General features: G+C 31.4%; 1 protein-coding gene across 1 annotated transcript; it reads left to right on the top strand.

Moving 5' to 3' along the window:
* Nucleotides 1-1159: 1159 nt before the first annotated feature.
* LOC132718032 (dixin-like) lies at nucleotides 1160-22996 on the top strand. The gene is made up of 14 exons (XM_060701636.1): nucleotides 1160-1759; nucleotides 7182-7311; nucleotides 10009-10190; nucleotides 11959-12042; nucleotides 12433-12537; nucleotides 12782-12886; nucleotides 13197-13250; nucleotides 16592-16738; nucleotides 17401-17499; nucleotides 18241-18420; nucleotides 18799-18928; nucleotides 20333-20438; nucleotides 21572-21680; nucleotides 22248-22996. Exons 1-14 carry the CDS (start codon nucleotides 1436-1438, stop codon nucleotides 22323-22325), a joined length of 1833 nt encoding a protein of 610 aa, XP_060557619.1. The 5' UTR covers nucleotides 1160-1435; the 3' UTR covers nucleotides 22326-22996.
* The last annotated feature ends 267 nt before the right edge of the window (nucleotides 22997-23263 follow it).

Raw genomic sequence — 23263 nt, 5'->3', positions numbered from 1 at the left:
TACAAAATGACGAACACATTTCGGATTCTTTTGCAACATCTGTAACTGTTGAAACTTAATTTACGTGCCTTGCGTGTTTTAAACTTCTGTATTGACGAGGATGTAGTTTTAAACATTTTGTCGAGAAACGAAGGAAAAAAACGGAGCGGAAGACAAAAACACAGTCAACCGCCTCCCGTTGATTGAATGTAACTTAGTTAAACATTAGACGTGATTGTTATTAAACCTCCAAACCTAAAGTCAAAAGTATTGTGTTTCGTTATCGTAAAGAGAGCGCGAAAGAAAGAAAATTGAAACAAAAAACCGCACGCAAATATAACACATTGTTATAGTTGTAACTCCTAAATACTTTCATTATAAAAAGGTGTTTCAAGGCCGTTGTTTCATGTGTACATAGTATTATAATAAGACGTAATTTGTTCAAGTTTCGGACTTTCTATTGTTAAATATTTGAAGAATTCAACAACTCTTACTTCTTCATTTATTTGGATTTACACAACGTGTTATTGCGTTGACTTATATAGACTTAATAAAGAATCACTCCACTCAACCAAAAGTGTAATTTGTATCAGAAGATGAACCGTTCAACAGCTCATGTGTTTGAAGGTTGGACTTTCTACATCTTTTTCACTAGTTCTTTTGAAGTTTTCGTTTAAGTGCGCAGTTTTCGTATTTTGGTGGAGTTTATTTAATTCCGTATTATACTGTGTTTTATTTTCGTACCGTTTTTCCACGTGGTTGCAAAAATGTAGCTAATCCTACAGATTACAGGACTAATCTGAAATAGGTCATAGAAATTGTTGGTGTATTGCACATTGTTTTCAAATGAGATTAACGCATTTACAATAGAGAAAAGATAACAAAATACGCATTAGATAAAAGACAAAGAATTCTTTCTTCTTACGAATTCCACATTATGATACAGCGATGACATTTTAAGAATTTTAATCATGCTTTAGAAAAATGTCCCTTTATTCGACAAAATACTTTGAAATATCTGCTGATCATTTAAATATCTACCTGGGAGCTTATTAAATGCCGGAGATGTGAAATTGATAGGGAAACTAATGAGCACGTGTTTTATTTATCTTACTAGACAAATCGTGTACACTAAATCATAAATATTTGTTTCGCTGTTCACGTGGTTAAGACTAAATTCATTTTGTGCAAATTAATTTTACCATTTGTTGTTTTCACTGACGCGGATCGCTAATCAAGGCGCGTTCCTGGTTTACCTTATACAAATAATTGCTGTACAGGGTCACTGTAAAAGAACAACAACCAAACACAGCTTTGATGTTAAGACAAAATAAAACAAAAGTGAAAGTATGTTGACGACATTTATGGATTTAAAATTATGACATGTATCCGTATAAATTGAGAATGTTGACAATTCATAGATGTTAAACTGGATTATATTTTCTTCAATTAAACAATGGCAACAACAACAAATATGAGTAATCAGTTTATAATGAACAATCTAAACAATGGTCGCTCTCGGCAGGATCACAACACATCCATGGTTGCTGGTAAACCACCTTCGCGGCTCTCACCCAGGGTCATGGTGGGATTCGAACTCAATATTTTGAAATCGCAAAGTGGTTCGAGTAGTGCAGGGTCATCTAGACATGTTTCCCCGGTGTTATCAATGTCGGGACTGGCGAGTTTGAGATCACCTACATACGGATCGGATACATCATTGTCTCCTCCAAGACTCAGTTCCGGAAGTCGATCCGGAAAGATTTCATCAAGAATTGAGGTAATGTTTAAAATTACAAACAACATATTTATGATAAGTGCGTGACGAAGTGGAACGGACTTTTTTGAGTACCAATGAGTCTGGGTTCTATATGAGTTTGTTAATAAAAATATGCAGTAATATACTGACATAAAGAGTAAATACGGATTCTAATTCTTATATACTGAAGACCTGAATACGATCACTTATTCTTATATACTGACATAAAGACCAGGATACGATCACTTATTCTTATATATACTGGCATAAAAACCAGGATACTATCACTTATTCTTATATACCGAAATAAAGACCAGAATACGATCACTTATTCTTATATACGGACATAAAGACCGGGATACGATCATTTATTCTTATATACTGGCATAAAAACCAGGATACGATCACTTATTCTTATATACCGACATAAAGACCAGAATACGATCACTTATTCTTATATATACTGACATATAAACCAGGATACATGTACTATCACTTATTCTTATATACTGACATAAAGACCAGAATACGATCACTTATTCTTATATACAGACATAAAGACCAGGATATGATCATATACTGACATAAAGACCAGGATACGATCACTTATTCTTATATACTGACATAAAGACCAGGATACTATCACTTATTCTTATATATACTGGCATATAAACCAGGATACATGTACTATCACTTATTCTTATATACTGACATAAAGACCAGAATACGATCACTTATTCTTATATACAGACATAAAGACCAGGATACGATCACTCATTCTTGTATACAGACATAAAAACCAGGATACGATCACTTATTCTTATATACTGACATAAAAACCAGGATACGATCACTTTTTGTTTTTTACTGGCATAAAAACCAGAATACGATCACTAGCTTATTCTTATATACTGGCATAAAAAACAACAGAAAACGATCACTTATTCTTATAAACTGGCATAAAGACCAGAATACGATCACTTATTCTTATATACTGGCATAAAAACCAGAATACGATTACTTATTCTTATATACTGGCATAAAGACCAGAATTCGATTACTTATTCTTATGGCATAATAACCAGAATACAATCACTTATTCACAAAGTCACAAAGTCATTATAAACTTTAAAACGTACGGTTAGATATATAGCCATCCAAGTTAATACATTTATGGGTAAAATGCTATTTTAATTTAATTAATGAATTATATTAAAATTAAATATGGTAAGTATAATTAATTCAATGGTGATTAACCGCACTACAAGGACAACGAAGTGTGTAGGAGGGTTATTAAAGTCGTTATTTATATAATGGGATTAAAAGTTGTTAAATTTCATTAAAGTAATTAATCGTATTCGGAATGTAATTCTTTTTTGTTCTTCTGAAAAACATGATTAAAATACTGTGTTGTTCTATAGTACCTACACTGTACAATCCTTTTCTAAGGAAATGTTCGATTCTTGTCGAGTCATACTTGTATGTTTCCTTGATAAAGACGGTATAATATTAATGTCATTTTCTGTGTGAAATATGGCTCTGGAGTTTCAGCTACCTAGCTGGCTGAGATCAAGCTATTTAGTTTTGATAATGTGATATAACTTAATTAGCATGTTTCAATAAAGTCAAGTATCCGTTTTACCATAAACATAAATTCGATAGTCCGGTTAATAGGGGGTCGTAACTAAAAAAAGAATGAAATTTGCTTTCCCGATAAGTGAAAATTGCAGGGTATAGTGAATAATTGATGGTTGCGTTTCGGTAGCCTTTAATTCAACTATTTGAACTCGTAATTGGACAGGTGGCGTTTGTTACAGAATGTAATTAATATTGTTTACATTGACAATGACTAAATTAATTACCTAGGAAATGTAACCTCTTGATAACACTATAAAGTAGTGTACATGCATCATGTTTTTATGTGACCTCTCACAAGAGCACGAGACAGGTTTAAACGGATGTATATCCATCAACACGGAAAAAACATAAACGAGAAATAAATAAAAACAACAGTAAAAAATCAACAACAAAGTAATCATTTTACAGGCTTTTTGCAATTAGAGGTAAATAATATATATATTATTATCAACAACTATTGTTCAATGTATTTCTAACCAAAATTCTTCGGACATAAATAGACTTAAATATCTTTTAAAAAAATGAATCCTTACAGAAACAGCTATATTCGCCTTCCCAGATTTCATTTAACTTTTGTTTATTCTTTTAATGATATTTGGCATAATGTCTGTCTGAAATCATCGTGCATAATGAACATTTTTTTAATGCGTTTATTTAAGGTCGCCGCCGGAAAGCCCATATGGGCGACCGTACACTCAAGTCGGGCCATCCTAGAGCGTCCCGCCGAGATTTTTTCGTCGATTTTTTTCCAGCTTTATTGGTGGAGGAAGACCCCAGGTGCCCCTTCGGGCATTATTTCAGGCACGAGCGGGCACTTGGGTAGAACCACCGACCTTCCGTAAGCCATCTGGATGGCTTTCTTACATGAAAGATTTCGACCCGAGTGAAAATTTAACCTACAACGGTGTGGGACCTCTGTAGGTTCGATAATGAACATGCAGACTATGCCGATATTTATATCTTGTCGTAATTTGTTTAGTCAGGACTTCTAGCTCGAGCAGAAACTTAATACTACACCGATGTAGTCTCAAATACAAACTGATATTTGATATATGTATTCCGATTTCTTAAAGAAACCTACATTCAAGAGTACAAAAATCAACTTTGATATTGATATCAAATATCACAAAGTGCTTATCTATGAAATTTTTTATGTATATGAAAACAAAAATTATATCTTGTTTTAAGATTAGAGATTAAACTTCGCCGTAATGGTTCCGTTTGTGCAAATATTTCCTGAATTTCCAAATATTTTGGCTAATTACAGAAAGATGATAATATCTATGGTGATAAAACAGTGATGGTGAATAATTTGCATTTAATTACGTTGAATTTGCATTTTTAATGCTTGTTTATATATTTTATTTCTAACTTTTTAGCCGTTACCAATGTCAACTTTATATTCAACAAGTTGTTTCTTCATAATTAAATTATTGGCAAGTAAGGTTAGGAATAATGTTAAAACAATATCAGTAATAATGTCAATATTGAAGGTTAGTAACTTTAATAAGCTTATTTTGATATACGGCATATGCAATAATTGTAAGCTAGTAAATATGTTGCACCCTACATTATAATTAATTATTTTAATTTAATTTGATTTATAAATCTATATGGTTTGTATCTTCAACACAGGCAATGGCATCATCACCAGTAAAATCACCTGACACAGATAGCTCAAGTCACTCAAGCGGGTCTTGGGTGTCATGGAATGTAAGGAATTAATCTAAAACATTTTTTTCTACCAATTCTCCTCACTTATCACACCAGTACCCTTCTGCAAACTTGGAATTTGCAAATGTACTTTTGCAGTGACCTGGTACTTTTACCAAAGTGCCTGAATCTGAATGTATACACTGCAGAACCTTCCGGTATGTACGCAGCGGGAGAGAGGAGCTAAGTAATTTAGTAGCACTGTTGGAGAGCTGTTTAAAAGCTCTGTACTGACTCTGCGCACACAACGGCACTGTCTAAGTTATTCCAATCACTAATAGTCTTAGGAAAGAATGAATGTTCAAATTGGTCACTTTTTGAGATAATAGGTTTATAGCACTTATGATGGTTTATAGCTTGGTTTTCTACAATGTTTTTAGTTATGTAATTGTCTAGTTTCTGACATCTTAGGTTTAATTAGGCGTTTACCACGAATAGGGGTCAGATAGGTATCGGTGGGCATAGCTGGCCTCTTACCACTTTTAGTTTGAATCTCACTTAGGACGTAGATTCTTTCATATGAGGAAGCTTATTGATGTTTTTCTGTTTAGGTATAGTAAATTAGTATACTACTGTACTGTAAATTGTAAAAATTAATGGGAATGCTACAGTTTGTATTCAATTTTATATAAAATAAAGCACTAGAAAAAACCCAAATTAATCATTATCATAATATGAAATTAGGTGCTACCAATGGCGCGGAAAGCTCTTATGAATTATGATGTTTACTTTAGTGTACATGTAAACCAGATCTTTCTTACAGGTATTTTGTACCGTAAACAAAACGAATAAATTGGTGGTGTTCGACCTATCATCAGAGCGCTCAGAATATTCCCTAAATCTCCGAACGTAAAAGGGGATCACTGAGCATGCGTAGGCATTTGGAAAATCCCGTCCGCCATTTTTGTTAATCTCTTATCACAGTTGTTGTTTTAACGTTATTTTTTAAATTAATGTGCTAATTTATCAAAAAGGATATGTTAAAGTAACTTTTAAATTTATAAATTAATTAATTGTTACTATAGTTTTTATCAATAAAATGCATGTTTATATTCTGATTTTGTACATCATTCTTTCACCGGAAGTGTTATTTAGCATGCGTCTGCTAGCAATAGTCTGGATTATGTAGACGCTCATTAAAAGCGCTCTGATATCTATATTTAGCTCAAAAGGATTTCAAAATGGCGGCGCCCACTTAACTAAGGATTTTTTCATAATCATTTACTTTAAATTTGATTCATTTGAATTGATACGCGTCATACATGTTATCTAAGAGTGCTACAGCCCGCGGGGCCTTTGGCCCCCCTCAGACTTTCCGCGTATAATTAGATTATAGAAACATGGACAAAATGTTTTAATTTCTTAATATCTAAGTGTATGATCAAATTATTTCTGTCTTGGTGCATAATTAAAGAATATATGAAAGACCTGACAGTGACAGTACTTAGCACTTAACTGACCAGTAGGCGTTTCAAAGGATATACATGCAGAACTCTTTCTACATTTATTATGTATTGATATCTTTAGTTTATCCAAGAACAAATATGTGAATGGTACTCTAATGAACTTGTCAGTTATAAGCATAATAACATGTATATACATTTAAATTGTTACTTGTTTAATTATTTTGATATTTATTTTTAACCCTTACACTAAAATTTGTCTCTGTCAAATTAGTCTGACCAGGGTCTGTTCTGTTGGCTGACTGAATTCAATTTTTTATCCCCTGCCAGTAAAATTGGAAGGGGAATAATGAAATGATGTTGTCTGACAGTCGGTAGAAACATGTAGATATCAAATTAATTTCCTCTCATTTTCTGAGGTAAAAAATTCTAAGAAGTTTCCATCAAGTGAATTGTATTACACAGCAGGAGTAATTTGCTTGTTTATCTTGATATCACTAAAGTTCATAACAAACAGAAACTGTGCAAGTTCATTTAAGAAATTTAGCAGGTTTTGGGTGAAGTACTGATTTGTTAATTTTCACAAGGAGAAGGCAAAATTTAATTGTTATTAATATAATATTAATGTTAATTTGTAAAAAAATTTATATACCTTTTTCAAGTTATTAATCACAAGTTTAAATTGACAGAATCAACTAGATGCCTATATGAAATGGATAAATTCACAGTTGAAGAAGAAGCCTGGGGCAAGATTAGTAGAGGACCTCCGTTATGACACACGGGATGGTGTTGCTTTTATACACTTAATTAGTGTTATAGGTATGTAGACTTTTTAAATTTTATTTGATTTAAACATGCATATACCCAAAGTATATATATATGTATATTTTCATATTTGTGAACATACATAATTTAACTGTAACATATTGTAATAAAAATCTAAAATTTTTTTTAAAAAAAAAAAGGTTTTTTTTTTTGGTTTTTTTAAATTCCTTTTAAAAAAATTTAAAAATTTTAAAAAAAAACGTTTTTCTAAAAATTTTTTTAAAAAAAAAATTTTTTATTTAAAAATTTTTTTAAGAAAAAGGCCAAAAAATGAATTTTAAATAAACCCCTAATGATTTTTAAATGAAGCCGTTTAAAATAATACCTTGGTAAATCTTAAAACCTTTAGGGAAAACTTTTTTTTTGGAAAAAGGGACCATTTTTGGGGAAATTTTTTTTTCTTACAAAATTTACAAATTTTAAATGTTTTTTTTTTAAGGTGTGAAAAGGCGTTCGGAAAAAAAAATTTGAAGCCCCTTTTAAAAACCACAGTCATATACCTAAATAGCGTAAAAAGGGGGGGTCTAAAAGTTTATTCGCATTTTCACGGGAGTGAATAAACCAAATTTTAAAAAAATCTCTTTTTAACCTGGTGCTTTTTTAAGTTAAATTTTTAAATACTCCCCCCTAAATTTTTTTTGTAAAAATTTTTGTCGCAAAATCCTAATCCTTTTAAAAAAACCCCGGGTGGAAGTAATTGTCAGTGGACTGGGGTTTAAATTTAAAATTAAAAAACTTTTAAATCTAAGATTTTTAAAAAATAATTTTTTTAAAAATTTTAAAATTTAAAAGAAAATAGGCCTTTTTTTAAAATGGGTTTTAAAAAGTTTTTTTAAAAAAACATATAAGAAATTTTGTTTAAAAATAAATTTTTGAAAATTTTTAAAAATTTGAAAATTTTAAGTTTTAAATTTAAAAAAAAATTTTTTTTGGTAATATTTGTTGTTATTATGAATTTAAAAAAAAGGAACCGGAAAAAAAATTTTATATTGAAACCAAAAATGTTTAATTTTTTTTAATTTTTATGGGAGAAATATTTTTTGTTAAAAACTACCTTTTTGGGTAAGAAAATTAAGAACCTTTTTTTCAAGAAAATAGATGGTATATAAGGCCAAAGGGGTATTTTTTTTAAGGATTTAGTTATTCGAAAAATTTTTTTTTAGGGTTTTTTTTTTAAAAGTTATAACTTTATAATTGATTTTTTTTTTAAAAATTTAAAAGCCGATTAAAAAATTTTCAAATTTCAAAAAATTGATAAAAAGAAAGGGTTTTTTTTTTGGAATTTTTAATTTTTTTAAAATTTATTTATAAAAAAGATTTCTTAAAAGGGTTTTTTCACTGGGGTTTTTTTTATTTATTAGAAATTAAAATATTTTATTTTTTTTAAATTAAATTTTAAAACCAATTTTAAAAAGGGAGTTTTTTTTGGATTTTTTTTAATATTTTAAAGGAATTAAAAATTTATGGGGGAATTTTTTGGGGCCCCTATAAGGGGGTTAAAAAATTCCCCTTAAAAAAAGGGGTTTTATTAAAACAGGATCAAAATTTTGGAAAAGGGGCTAAAAATTTCCCTTTTTAATTAAAATTCTTTTGGGATTTAAAGAAAGCTTTTTCTGTTTCAAAATAGGTTTTAACCTTTTAAAATTTTCAATTAAAAAACTTAAAAAGAAAATAATAGTTTAAAAACAAAAATGTTTACTTTAAAACTTTTTCCCTTAAAAAAAAAAATTACTTTCAAATTTTTTTAGAAAAAAAAACATGGTTTTAATTTTTTAAAAAATTTTTTAACTTTATTTTATATTTTGTATAAAAGATGGCTTTTGCGTAAACCCATTTTATCCAGGGTTTTTTTAATAGGGGTTAATAAAAGGCTAAAAAGGTCACCCGTAAAAATTTTAAATTATGGGAGATACCTTAAAAATTTGAAAAATTTTTTTTAAAAAAAATTAAAAAAGATTTACTTAATAAAAAAAATACCATTATCATTTGGAAAGTTGTAAGGTTTTTTAAATTTTAGTTTAGTTCTGTTTTTTTTGAGAAAGATTTTTAAATGTTTTTTTTTTTGCAAGGTTTTTTAAAAATGTTAAAATTAAATTTATTTAAAATTTTCTTTAAAAAGAAAATTCCCTAAAATATTTTTATACGGATAAAATTTAAAATTTACCCCCCCCATTTTTACAGGGGTTGGTTAGTAAATTTTAGAGGAAATCCAATTTTTAATTTTTTCCCCCCAAAAAATTTCTTTCCCCATGAAATTTGTTTATTTATTTCCCTTTTCTACTTAAAAAATAGGTTATGATGGGCAAAAAACGAATTTTTTTTTTTCAATGGGTTTATATAAAATAAGTTTAGTTTACCCCTTTAATTTTTTTTTTACTTTTTAAAAATTTTAATTTGCAACCAAAAGTTTTAAAAAGGTTTTATTTTTTTTTAAATTCAAAATTTTTTAAAAAAGAAGCCGGGGGTTTCTATTTTAAGAAATTCAGCCATTTATGGGTAAATTATGTGGTATAGAATCTCATAGTATTCAATTCATTGTATTGCCACCTGTGAAAGTAAGATATGAAAACTGATATGTCATACATATCTTGTTCTTGTTTAAGTTAGTAAATGAGGCACCACAAGTTCATACATTTCATCAGCTTTGTTAAAACTGATATTTTTGACATAATGTTACATATCAGCACATAGAATTGAATGATATATGTTTTACAGATAAAGATAGTGGTACAGAGTTAGAAGACACTGTGTTTACCCCAGGGCGTGGGGACATGGTTAAGAAGGCACAGTATGATGATCTAATGTCAGAATATTTAAAACTTGCGGAGGATATGACTGTGATAAAAAAAGATTTGTCCCAATTACAGGACCTGGTAAGATTAATAAAACTGATAAACTAGGTCTGATAGTCCAGTGATTAAAATATTTCTCCTGTATGTCAAAGGTCGTATATTTGTACCTCATAACACAGAAAAATAGATGCAGCTTTTAATGATATAACCAAAAGTTACTAGTTTTTATGCCCCGATAACTTCGGGGGGAAAAGGGATGAATATAGATTTAGCCTCATCTGTCAAGCTTTCTTTTGTAAACTGATAAAATAGTGAATTGTTAGTGTATCAGTGACCTTTGGAAATATTTCTAGTTATTATTGTTCTAACACGAAGTTTAGGTGATGTTTAACTTTACTTGTTATTTACTTGTGAAAATGGGGGAAAAAAACATACACATACTTGTTGAAAAGTATTTAAAAGTTAAAAAAGTATATTATATGTGATAAATACAAATTCTAACACATGTTCACCGGTAATGATACTTGTGTTGAATATTTCAGTTATTGAGTGGTCAACCACCGGTAATGATACTTGTGGTGAATATTTCAGTTATTGAGTGGTCCACCACCAGTAATGATACTTGTGGTGAATATTTCAGTTATTGAGTGGTCCACCACCAGTAATGATACTTGTGGTTCAGATATTGAGTGGTCAACCACCAGTAATGATACTTGTGGTGACTATTTCAGTTATTGAGTGGTCAACCACCTGTAATGATACTTGTGGTGAATATTTCAGTTATTGAGTGGTCAACCACCAGTAATGATACTTGTGGTGAATATTTCAGTTATTGAGTGGTCAACCACTGGTTATGATATTTGTGGTGAATATTTCAGTTATTGAGTGGTCAACCACCAGTAATGATACTTGTGGTGAATATTTCAGTTATTGAGTGGTCCACCACCAGTAATGATACTTGTGGTTCAGATATTGAGTGGTCAACCACCAGTAATGATACTTGTGGTGAATATTTCAGTTATTGAGTGGTCAACCACCGGTAATGATACTTGTGGTGACTATTTCAGTTATTGAGTGGTCAACCACTGGTTATGATATTTGTAGTGAATATTTCAGTTATTGAGTGGTCAACCACTGGTAATGATACTTGTGGTGACTATTTCAGTTATTGAGTGGTCCACCACCAGTAATGATACTTGTGGTGAATATTTCAGTTATTGAGTGGTCCACCACCAGTAATGATACTTGTGGTTCAGATATTGACAACCACCAGTAATTATTCAGTTATGAGTGTTATGATATATATTTCAGTTATTGAGTGGTCAACCACGGTAATGATACTTGTGGTGACTATTTCAGTTATTGATGGTCAACCACCGAATGATACTTGTGGTGAATTTCAGTTATTGAGTGGTCACCACCAGTATAGTAATGATACTTGTGGTGACTATTTCAGTTATTGAGTGGTCAACCCACCAGTAATGATACTTGTGGTGACTATTTCAGATATTGAGTGGTCAAAATATTTCACCAGTAATGATACTTGTGTGGTTATTTCAGATATTGAGTGGTCAAACCACCAGTAATGATACTTGTGGGTGATATTTCAAGTTATTGAGTGGTCAACCACCGGTAATGATACTTGTGGTGAATATTTCAGTTATTGAGTGGTCAACCACCAGTAATGATACTTGTGGTGAATATTTCAGTTATTGAGTGGTCAACCACCAGTAATGATACTTGTGGTTCAGATATTGAGTGGTCAACCACCAGTAATGATACTTGTGGTGAATATTTCAGATATTGAGTGGTCAACCACCAGTAATGATACTTGTGGTGAATATTTCAGTTATTGAGTGGCCAGCCACCAGATGGGGAGGAATCTTCTACACCTGTTGATATTGTTGAAGGAACTACATTAGAGCAACAAATTGTGAGTTACCAACATTATAGTGCAATATACAGCACAGCTGAAAAATAATTTCATAATTTTGCAACTGGACTTTTGAGAAAGTAGAAATTTATTCTAAGTTGAAGAATTTTTGGACATCTATGATATGTCTGTTGGAAACTAACCAATGAAAATGATAAAATACTTCAGAAAAAAAATATTGTGAAAATGTTTATTTTTCCGTATTTCAATGTGATTATTTACAGAATGGGGAAATATTTACTGTGAAGTCATACTTTAAATTTAAACTTTGAATAGATTTTGACTGACAAATAGGTTAGTAAGACCTGTTGTAATGATAAAAAAATTACAGACCGTTAATCAAAAGTATTCAGAATGTAAAGATGGTTTATTTCTTTATTTCTTTTATAGGTGATATTACGCAGTCAGTTACAGCAAACCAAAGAAGTCAATAGTAGTTTACGAGAAGAATTATCTAAAAATAAATTAGACTTGATGCAGATACAAGGTGTCAAGGTATGGCATTGTTTTTTCTACGTAACAAAAAAAAATTGTCATCCATAGCTAGCCTTTATTTACCTGTGTAAGCCATTGAAGAAATAATGGCTTTCTTTGCCATTGATCACTTGCCAGATCATCTTGCATATTCTTGTTGTTTGACCAGACGCAATATATAGATGGCTAAATAATCTTTGTATATTGAAATTTCTTCATTTTATCAAGTACAGTTCCTCTCACTTATTTATTATTTCATTGACAGGCTGGCCTTCAGCAGAGAATAACTGATCAGGAAACTACCATCTCCCAGTTAAAAGCAGAATTATTACGCAGAGATTTCCAGAAACAAAATTTTGATTCTGAACAGGTATTTTTGTTATACAATAGCTTTACAAATGTAATTTTCACTAATGATATTCAAATAATACAAGAAAAAGCAGTTTTCAGGATTTCACATTAAATATTTATCCCCCGTTTTTGCCTCCTAAAAGAAGACATGATAAAAAAAATCCACCTATTTGATAAGATACAGTCCGTTCAGATATAACATCAATTTATGTGACATAAAGGGTACATAAATATAGATATAGATCAAAATGATTTCTATACTGAAATACAATAATTTTTATTTTTACAATCCTATTTATTTACTATACATTTATACTTTTATATTTCAGACTAATGTATCTAAACAGTTGCGAGACAAAGACAAGATAATCTCAGACCTTAAAGTAAGTTGTTCTTCCCATGTTTACCCGTACCCTGCTGGAACTTTAAGTAAAAAATAGCCTTTGCCACAAGTATAAACAGGTCATCCTGCACATCCATCCTGTCTAACCAGGCTCTATACTGGTGGCTGATCAACTTCAAAATTTCATCAAGACTTACTTTAAATTTTCATCTTGTTATCCCCAAATTTGCAGTGAACAGTTCCATAAATGGAAGCTGGACAAGTTCATTCACATTCAAGAAATTAAGTAGGTTTGGGGTTGAAGTAACCAATCTTATGTTGGACGTTTTAAACAAATTCAGCAGATCTTTTCATGTGGGGTTTGTTAGATAATATTTGATATGATTCTAATATTTAAATTTAGTGATATCCACTTTCAGGAATACTGCTTAGAAATAAGTCACCATGTCCTGTTTTCTTATACCTTTTTCTTCTAGAAACATTTGTAACTGTCATGAAATAGACATCTCTTGTTAAAACACATTTGTGAAAGCAAAAAAAGAAAACCTGGGCTGCGTTTCATGGAGAGTCTTAAGTTAATCCTAAATCCTAGGACTTATGACCAACTTTAGGAGAAAAAGTTTTTGCACTTAAGACCGTTTCAAGTAACTGTCCTATCTTTTGTCTTAAACTTAAGACTTATGACCAATTCGCTCTCCTGAAAAAAGTTACAAAATACAATGGCACGCGCATAATCCCGGATTGGATTTACTATGTAATTGATTATAGCAAGTATAAAAAGTAATGTATTTCCCTCTTATCATGTTGAGTGAAAATATATACCATATTTCACGAAAAACGATAAAATAACCGTTTTATTTAATTTCATAGTAAAAAATGTTTACGAACCCCCCTTGCTTGCTACGCAACTGCAATTATACATCGCACAGTAATATTATTTATAGATGTGTCTTGTTTTGCACGCGATATTTGGCGCTAAATTGTGATGTCATGTAAACAACTCTTTAAACGTCTTTACAGCGTTAATAACTGAATTAAAGATATTGGTGTTCGGATTTATTTTCTTAGTTAGACCATTGTCTATCATTCTAGATAGTTTTCAAAACCAAATTCAACAAAAAGTTGTTTGATTTTGGAGTGGTTTTGACTTAGGACAATCTTAAGATACCTTTACAACACTCCTAGACTTAGGACTGTTTTTGGTCATAAATATAGAAGTCATAAATTAGGACCTTTTTAGCTCACCTGTCACAAAGTGACAGGGTGAGCTTTTGTGATCACTTTTCGTCCGGCGTCCGTCCGTCGTCCGTAAACTTTTATTTTAAATGACATCTTCTCATAAACCACTAAGCCAATTTCAACCAAACTTCACAGGAATGTTCCTATGGTGGTCACCTTTGAAAATTGTTCAAAGAATTTAATTCCATGCAGAACTCTGGTTGCCATGGCAACCAAAAGAAAAAACTTTAAATATCTTCTTCTAAAAAACCCAAAGAGCTAGAGCTTAGATATTTGGCATGAAACATCTTCTAGTGAGTGTCTACCAAGTTTGTTCAAATAAAAGCCCTGGGGTCAAAATTGGCCCCGCCCCAGGGGGTCATTGATTTTCCCTATATGCATATAGTAAAAACTTAAAAAATCTTCTTTTAAAGAACCCAAAGACCTAGAGCTAAGATATTTAGCATGAAACATCCTCTAATGGGTGTCTACCAAGTTTGTTCAAATAAAAGCCCTGGGGTCAAAATTGGCCCCGCCCCAGGGGGTCATTGATTTTCCCTATATGCATATAGTAAAAACTTATAAAATCTTCTTTTAAAGAACCCAAAGAGCTAGAGCTAAGATATTTAGCATGAAACATCCTCTAATGGGTGTCTACCAAGTTTGTTCAAATAAAAGCCCTGGGGTCAAAATTGGCCCCGCCCCAGGGGGTCATTGATTTTCCCTATATGCATATAGTAAAAACTTAAAAAATCTTCTTTTAAAGAACCCAAAGAGCTAGAGCTAAGATATTTAGCATGAAACATCCTCTAATGGGTGTCTACCAAGTTTGTTCAAATAAAAGCCCTGGGGTCAAAATTGGCCCCGCCCCAGGGGGTCATTGATTTTCCCTATATGCATATAGTAAAAACTTAAAAAAATCTTCTTTTAAAGAACCCAAAGAGCTAGAGCTAAGATATTTAGCATGAAACATGTTCTAATGGATGTCTACCAAGTTTGTTTAAATAAAAGCCCTGGGGTCAAAATTGGCCCCGCCCCGGGGGTCATTGATTTTCCTTATATGTGTATAGCAAAAACTTAAAAAGTCTTCTTTGAAAAAAAAACAAATAGCTAGAGTTTAGATACTAAGCATGAAACATCTTCTAGTGAGTGTCTACCAAGTTTGTTCTTATAAAAGCCCTGGGGTTAAAATTGGTCCCGCCTCGGGGGTCATTTATTTTCCTTATATGTGTATAACAAAAACTTAAAAAATCTTCTTTAAAAAAACTCAAATAGCTAGAGTTTAAATATTAAGCATGAAGCATCTTCTAGTGAGTGTCTACAAAGTTTGTTCAAATGAAAGCCCTTGGGTCAAAATTGGCCCCGCCCCGGGGGACATTCATTTTCCTTATATGTGTATAGCAAAAACTTAAAAATCTTCTTTGAAAAAACCCGAATAGCTAGAGTTTAGATATTAAGCATGAAACATTTTCTAGTAAGTGTCTACAAAGATTGTTCAAATAAAAGCCCTTGGGTCAAAACTGGCCCTGTCCCAGGTGTGTCATTGTTTTTAACTATATGTGTAAAGGAAAAACTTGACCAGCTTGACCTTAGATGTTTAGCATGAAACATCTTCTAATGGGTGTCTACCAAGTTTGTTCAAATAAAAGTCCTGGGATTTAAACTGGCCCCGCTCCGGGGGCCTATATACAGGTGAGCGACTTCAGGGCCATCATGGCCCTCTTGTTTAAGACTTTCTTTGAAACACAAAATTGTCACAGTTTTTATCTTAAGACAAACTTAAGACTTAGGACTCTCCATGAAACGCAGCCCAGAAATATATTTTGAATTTGTTTTAAAGAAAATCTATATTCTTCATTTATTTTACAAAACTTCACAACTACAAATTATATATGAAGGTGCCTGGATTATGCTGTAAGTTAATGTAATAAATATCCTTTTATCAATGCTGAATCACAAACTTTTTTTACCACCATTGTAAACCCAGGCCTGTACAACTCTGCAATCTGACCAGTCTCTATACGCTTTGCTGACCAACTATTAAATTGTAATCATATATCCTTACAATTACATGCTGTTTCAAAATGAAAGTGTTACAAGTCCATTCAGGTAATTTAGCATGTTAAGTTCTTTATCAACATATTTAATGTTTGTATTTTACAGAAAGATTTAGCAAGAAGAGAACAAAAGATAGACCATATTCGTCATGACTTTCAAATGCAGTTATCAGAAAAGGAAAATTCTAATCAGACATTGAAACAACAAATGAAAGAATTAAATGATAGATTTAAAGTAGTAGATGAAACAGGGGTAAGACATAATATATCTTTTATCATCTCACTCATTATATTGAGTAAACTAGATTATTTTAACTATAAAGGAATTGCAATTTAGAATGCCATGTTCTGATCTCTTTATCTTGTCAATTACTGTTCTATAATTACAAATATTTACTTTAGTTCAATCACCTGTGTCTGTGATGTAATATAGTCTGTTATATGACAGATTAAGCTCATAGCTTGCATGCTAAAGCTTAGAGAGAATAAAATTCTAGTGTATTAAGGCCATTATAATTTAGTTCTTTCCCGCATATTTTGTCAATTTTGAAAATGATACGAATGAACCATAGTTTGAACAGTCTTTCAACTGTTAACTAATTACTTTCTGAAATATTGACTTGTGAATTAAGTAAGTTTTTGTACAAAATACTGTTAAATGCCTTAAAATTGATGGATCTTCTTGAACTATAAGTTATATTTGTCTAGCATATGTATCATTTCTTTTAAGTAGACTTCAGTGATACCAAGTACATGTAGTTTGAAATTAAATCACCATATGTGATATTCTTGTTTGATAACGTGTAACTGTATTATATATACCTACCCTTCAGCATGACAGCTCTTAATCTATCATTTAGTTATATATTGTTTGCTTTATTTTATTACATTTTCTCTCTACCTTTCACTAATCAGGCATCTTTGAAGGCTCGTGTAGCTACACAAGATAAACAGATGGCTCGACTAGCAGGACGTATCCTACATACAAAGAATGAACAAGTGCGACCCCCTCCTGTAAGATTTACTTTAAACATATCATTTTATACTCGGTTGTGAAACAGGTATTTGCAGATCACATTATGCTAGAGTCAGCTACCTTTAACAGAGCAGTACTTAGTGTTGTACCAGGTTGTATGTTTGTGAAATAACTTATATAAATCATATTCTAGTCAGTTTTCTTGGATAAACTATTACTGATGCTTAAAAAAAATCACCTGATATAGAGCTCAAGAGCCCCAGTATGATAGGCTGACACCTGTACAACTTGGTCGCCACTCCCCTCCAGATTTTCTTCTCTGAAACCTATATTGTACTGTCAGTTCTTCTCATCAATTCAGTATTTATCAAACTTTTTTTCTTCATTCTTTCAGTCAAAACTGTTATTGTCCTTATCTTCATCTCTGTACTGATTACAGCTTTTATTATAGGATAGATAAATCTTATCTTTAATGCAAGTAATTTGATGTGATTATTATTATTAATTGCTGTGACGTCAATGGTATGAATTCCATGAGGGACATTAAAATTTGTCATGCGAGGAAGATATGGTAGCTTGATTGTGTTACTTAAATATCAAGCAGAATATTATTATAAAAACAATCATGCATGGACATACAATCTCTCAGTTTATATAAAAATTACCTCTCTATCACTTATATTTAATGATTTGCTTCAGAAATTTCATTATGGTGACATGCTTTCTGAAGATGGTTCAACTTATTTTGACTGGTTCACTGTATTTCACATATTTTGTAGACTGGTGCTGATGAATATGGTGTTTTACGAGAATCTTTATCCAGTCTACGTCAGTGCTTCCATAATACAGACCCCCAGCAACATACATTAGATACTATAGAACAGTGGATATCTACAATTACAGAACGTCTCTCAAATCTCAGTAATACCTCGTCTAAAACAGATGCACATTCCTTAAATGTAAGTTATAATATTATTGCACATCATCATTTTGCCATAATTTCTGCTTTGAATAAATTGCTTGTTGTTTGATCAACTTAAGAAACCTGATACAATAATTTATTTTTGATAGACCGGTTTAAGCATGTTGTATGGGGGGCATAAGACAAACAACTTTTCCTACTTACCATTGTGATTTCAGTGTCACTTTAAGGGAAGCTATCCAGCATTCATTTTGTGTCAGTGACTTTAGAAATGTACTGAAATAGGAGTACTTTGTCTACAAATCCAAGTAGAAATCTTTGTACATACAGTGCATTAAGGTTATGATTATGCTATGTAACTTTGATAGGTTACTGTGAAACAAAGAAATGAATAAGAAAATTGATTTGATTTCAGAGTTCGTATGAGCAGCACGTATCTCGTAAGTTAAACTTTGATGGTACGGGTGACATACGTAGAAACTTTGACGGTACTGGAGATGTACGTCGGTCACCTATTACAGCAATACCAGGTAGTAAACAATCAAGTGAGTGTTGTGGCGCACGGTTTGTAACCATTTTATCCTCTCACATTTATAATCTAATCATATATCCACCACTAGCATGGTTTATTTGTAATACTTAATTCTTCAACCAGATTTGATAAACTCCCGTGTGCAATTATCGGTAGTAGACATTTTTATTTTGTGGTGCATTTCATTAATATTACTTTTTGGTAATTATTTAAAGCTGTGGTAAAAGGAGAATAGTATACATGTACATGTATATCAGACTGGGACACACAATTTGTCTTCAACAGACTGATTCAAAGTGTATGTACTTTGTCATTATGTAGAAAATAAGACTTAAGTGATTGTCACAGGTACACAAGTTCTCACTCAAGACAGGCAGAGAGTTAGTCACACAAGTAAATAATGTATAAATGAAAAAAAAACACCATTCTGTTTTACTTGACATAATATACATGTACATAAAGATATCAAAGTCATTTATTTAGCCATGAAACACCTGGCAAGATATGTGTAGAAACAAATTCCAAATTATAAAATCAGTATAGAGGACACAGCTCTCCACATAAGATTCTCTTTTTTTAGTGCATGCTTAGAAGTTAATTTGATTGAAATCATATATGAATAGGATGAGGCCCATCAATGCGTTTCTTGGTGAAAAATGATTTGATTAATATTTGAGTGAATAATACGATGCATAAGTGAAGTGGAGACAAGGGAAATCACAATATTTCATCAAAGACATGATGTCTCTGTGACATACAGCTTAATGCTGATCTCTTGTCGCAAACACTTAGCTATGATGATACATTTAGTCAAAAAATTACTGCCATTTTCTACAGTCTGGGAAAGTCTGTGTTACACCTAGATGTATAAAAAAATGTAGGACATTCTTTCCCAATTTAAAGTAAAATGAAAATTGATAAAAAAAGTTGTGTGTACATTGTTGTGTTGTGTTGTTTGAATGTTTGTTGTGTTCTTGTATAGTTTATAGTGTTGTGGGATACCATTGTAAGAGGTGTAAGCAAAATTAAAATAACAAACAATTTTTTTCTATGTACTTGAAAAGCAAGAGTATGAGTTTGTGATAGTATATATTGTCATATAATACATGTATGTAGACATTATGTGACATAGATATATAGACATAACATTCTGATGTAAACTATACATTGTTTTTCAACTGAAATGTTTTTTTATGATTTAGAATGCATTTAATTATAACTGATACAAAAGCAAGACCTTTATGAGATTTATCAACTGGTTGTATTGTTGTGTATGTTCAGTCCCCATGTTTGAAAATTATTTATTGTATCCTAACATGTTATTTTGTTACTGTCCTTGTCATTCCTCATGTTAACGCCTGCATGAACAATTTTGTTAGAGAAAAACCCTTCTATGATTGAAATGCTATATTTCCAGGTTTTAACCCCAGCAAGTTAGATAGTCCCCCAAACCAAAACTACACCAAAGTCCTATACTTTACTGAAAGTGCCACAACTCCTTCCATGCTAACAATTTACAAACGGTAAGTTAAATTTTAATTATTTTGTGTATATATTATTATATACACAAATAAGAACAGTTACATGAAAACTACAGTAGAACTTCTATGAGTCGAACTTCGATTAGTCGATTTTCTCGATGGGTCGAAGTAAAATGAAAGTCCCGATTTTTTTCCCTCATATATTCCTTATAAAAACCTATTGATGAGTCGAGATTTTATGTGTCGAGTTTTTCGATGTGTCGAAGTTTTTTCGTGGTCCGTATAGAATAAATCTAGTACAATTTACCACAAATAAGTCGAAGTTCTTCGGTTATTTTGACACCTTCGACCTCGAGACATTTTCACACCTTTTTGGTCGCGAAGACAATTTCCGATCAACTTTTTAGCGACAGGTGTTAATTACACAGTCGAGTGTTCCAAACAGCCTTTGTATGCGTTTAAATGTGTGAAAAAATGCTTGAATCATTACTATTTTAATTGCCGTAGTGGTATTTGAAAGTACATGTAAACAGTAAGAACATTTTTTTGAGTTCTTCCGTGACCCGGTGTCGCGTGATAATCACACGCGAAATATTTACTATAAGCTGGTTAAGTTATTGCCCTTTCGTATTGTTAAGCCTTTTGTAACTTCATTGTATACGTCAACAGGGAGTCCAAATCATTAGCCGTGAAAAGTTAATTAACATGTCATATTTATCATTGTATAATGTGAAATATCAGATTAATGAATGAAAGAAAAACATGAAATAGGTTACGTTATATATCTTATAATTAGGGCTAGTCACGGGTGGAAACTTGTCATGAAATTCAGACCGATTCATGAGTCGAAGTCCCGATGTGTCGAAGTTTTTACGCAAGTCCCTCCAACTTCGACTTACCGAAGTTCTACTGTAGTAGTTAAAGTGTAGAGGGAGCTATTATTGACTAGTTTTATAATAATGATAAATTTCACAGTAATACAACTTAATAAGCATTCATTTTGATTCAATCTGAAGTCATTTAGTAACATATACTGAAGTTATGCCTAAATTCTAAAAATATTTTTGTAAAAATATTTTTTTGCAGCCATTTGTTTTCTGATAGTATATGTGTGGGGAAAAAGTGTAATAATTTAAATTTTGGGGGAGAATATCATGTGTTTGTTTATTTTTCAGATTGGGAGAGATAACTCTACATGATTTTAAAGGGTCATTTGACAGACCAGGTCAATATAGATACCATTTTAAAGCATTGGATCCAGAATTTGGAACTGTAAAAGAAGAGGTAAGATTAATATTATTGATGAGGCAGTAATTTGTTGTTTTAGAGCTGTTTTCATATGGTGGTTATAGTGGAAAAGTGGTTACGTATTTAATGAAAGAGGTCAAAATGGTAAACCTACGGTACCTGCTAAGAATCAGGCCAGTGTGTATACCCATGCAATTTAAGCTATTACTTTCAGCCTAAACTTTGCATTTTCCTATCCAAACCCTCATAATTGAACATTTTTATACTCAAAGCTTGACAAATCTATTAACAAATGACAAGGATTTAAAATGAGTTTTTAGAGATTTGTAAATTTGCTATGTGATAAAAAAAAATAAGATGTTCATGTAGGTTAATTACTAAATTATTTAACTTGTACAAAACAATATTATGCTGGCCAGAGTTTTGCTTTACATAATTTAATTAAACATATTCAAGAAATTTAGTTTTGAATCTACTTTTTTTAAATTAAATATCTGCTATTATGTAATGTTTTAAAATGATGTTAAATCTGACCTGCTTAAATATAATTGAACACTACTAGTTTACTTCATACTATGTAAATGTGATTATTTTATATTTTAGATATCAAATGAGGAGAGTGTAATACCTGGATGGGAAGGGAAAATTGTTGCATGGATTGAGAAAGACACTGGACAGTAGTGATTACTGTTATAGAACTTAACAAATTGTTAATATGAGTTTTAATGCTTGTTATTGTAATATAAACATTATGCCATATTTGTTCTAATACATGTAATTGTTTCAAGTTGCGGATGTTTGAAGAGATAAAAAAAAATAGTAATTGGAAATTTTAACTTCTGCATTTTGCTCTGTGAAATATAAAGGTATATAATCTAAAGAAACTTTTTTTTCAAGTACTTTTTAAATTGTAAATCAAGTAAAATTTGTCAAGGTGGACTTTTTATTTTAACCTTATGCATCTTAAAAAAAACTTTACACCAACAAATGCTTGAAATTCCTAGCAAAATATTACAAAGTCCATTTAAATCAATTTTAGCTATTTTCACATTTATAAATGATGTGCTTATGTTAAAGTTATTAGTGCTTTCTGTCTGGAAATGCCAGATTTTATAAGTCCAATATAAAACATTGCTCACAATAGAAGTTTATTGACTTTCCAGAGAATGTCAGATCTATATTGAAGCTAAACCTGTCTGTTGTGTTTGGATACTTTTTACATTTGCTTTTGCATTCAATGTACGGTATATATAGTTTCTGCATTTATTTAGAATATAACAGCTGATATGTACATTTGTCTGTGTACACAGCTGTTACACTTGTCTGTGCACACAGCTGTTACACTTGTTTGTGTACACAGCTGGAACACTTGTCTGTGTACACAGCTGTTACACTTGTTTGTGTACACAGCTGTTACACTTGTTTGTGTACACAGCTGGTACACTTGTCTGTGTACACATCTGGTATATTTGTCTGTGTACACAGCTGATATACTTGTCTGTGTACACAGCTGGTACACTTGTCTGTGTACACATATGGTACACATGTATGAATATACATCTTGTACACTTGTCTGTGTACACAGCTGGAACACTTGTCTGTGCACACAGCTGTTACAC

This window comes from Ruditapes philippinarum, unplaced genomic scaffold (genome assembly GCF_026571515.1).
Source record: "Ruditapes philippinarum isolate M1 unplaced genomic scaffold, ASM2657151v2 ctg2215_1_1_1_1, whole genome shotgun sequence".
NCBI lineage: Eukaryota > Metazoa > Mollusca > Bivalvia > Venerida > Veneridae > Ruditapes > Ruditapes philippinarum.
The sequence above is the reverse complement of the archived record's forward strand: the minus strand, read 5'-3'. Positions and strand labels throughout refer to the sequence as shown.

What these genes read in the sequence shown, in the direction of transcription:
- LOC132718032 (XM_060701636.1), top strand. Translation starts at nt 1,436, where the DNA reads ATGGCAACAACAACAAATATGAGTAATCAGTTTATAATGAACAATCTA. An exon ending in CTACATTAGAGCAACAAATT is followed by an intron (nt 12,043 to 12,432) that starts GTGAGTTACCAA and finishes TTTCTTTTATAG; the next exon opens with GTGATATTACGCAGTCAGTT. An exon ending in CAGATGCACATTCCTTAAAT is followed by an intron (nt 18,421 to 18,798) that starts GTAAGTTATAAT and finishes ATTTGATTTCAG; the next exon opens with AGTTCGTATGAGCAGCACGT.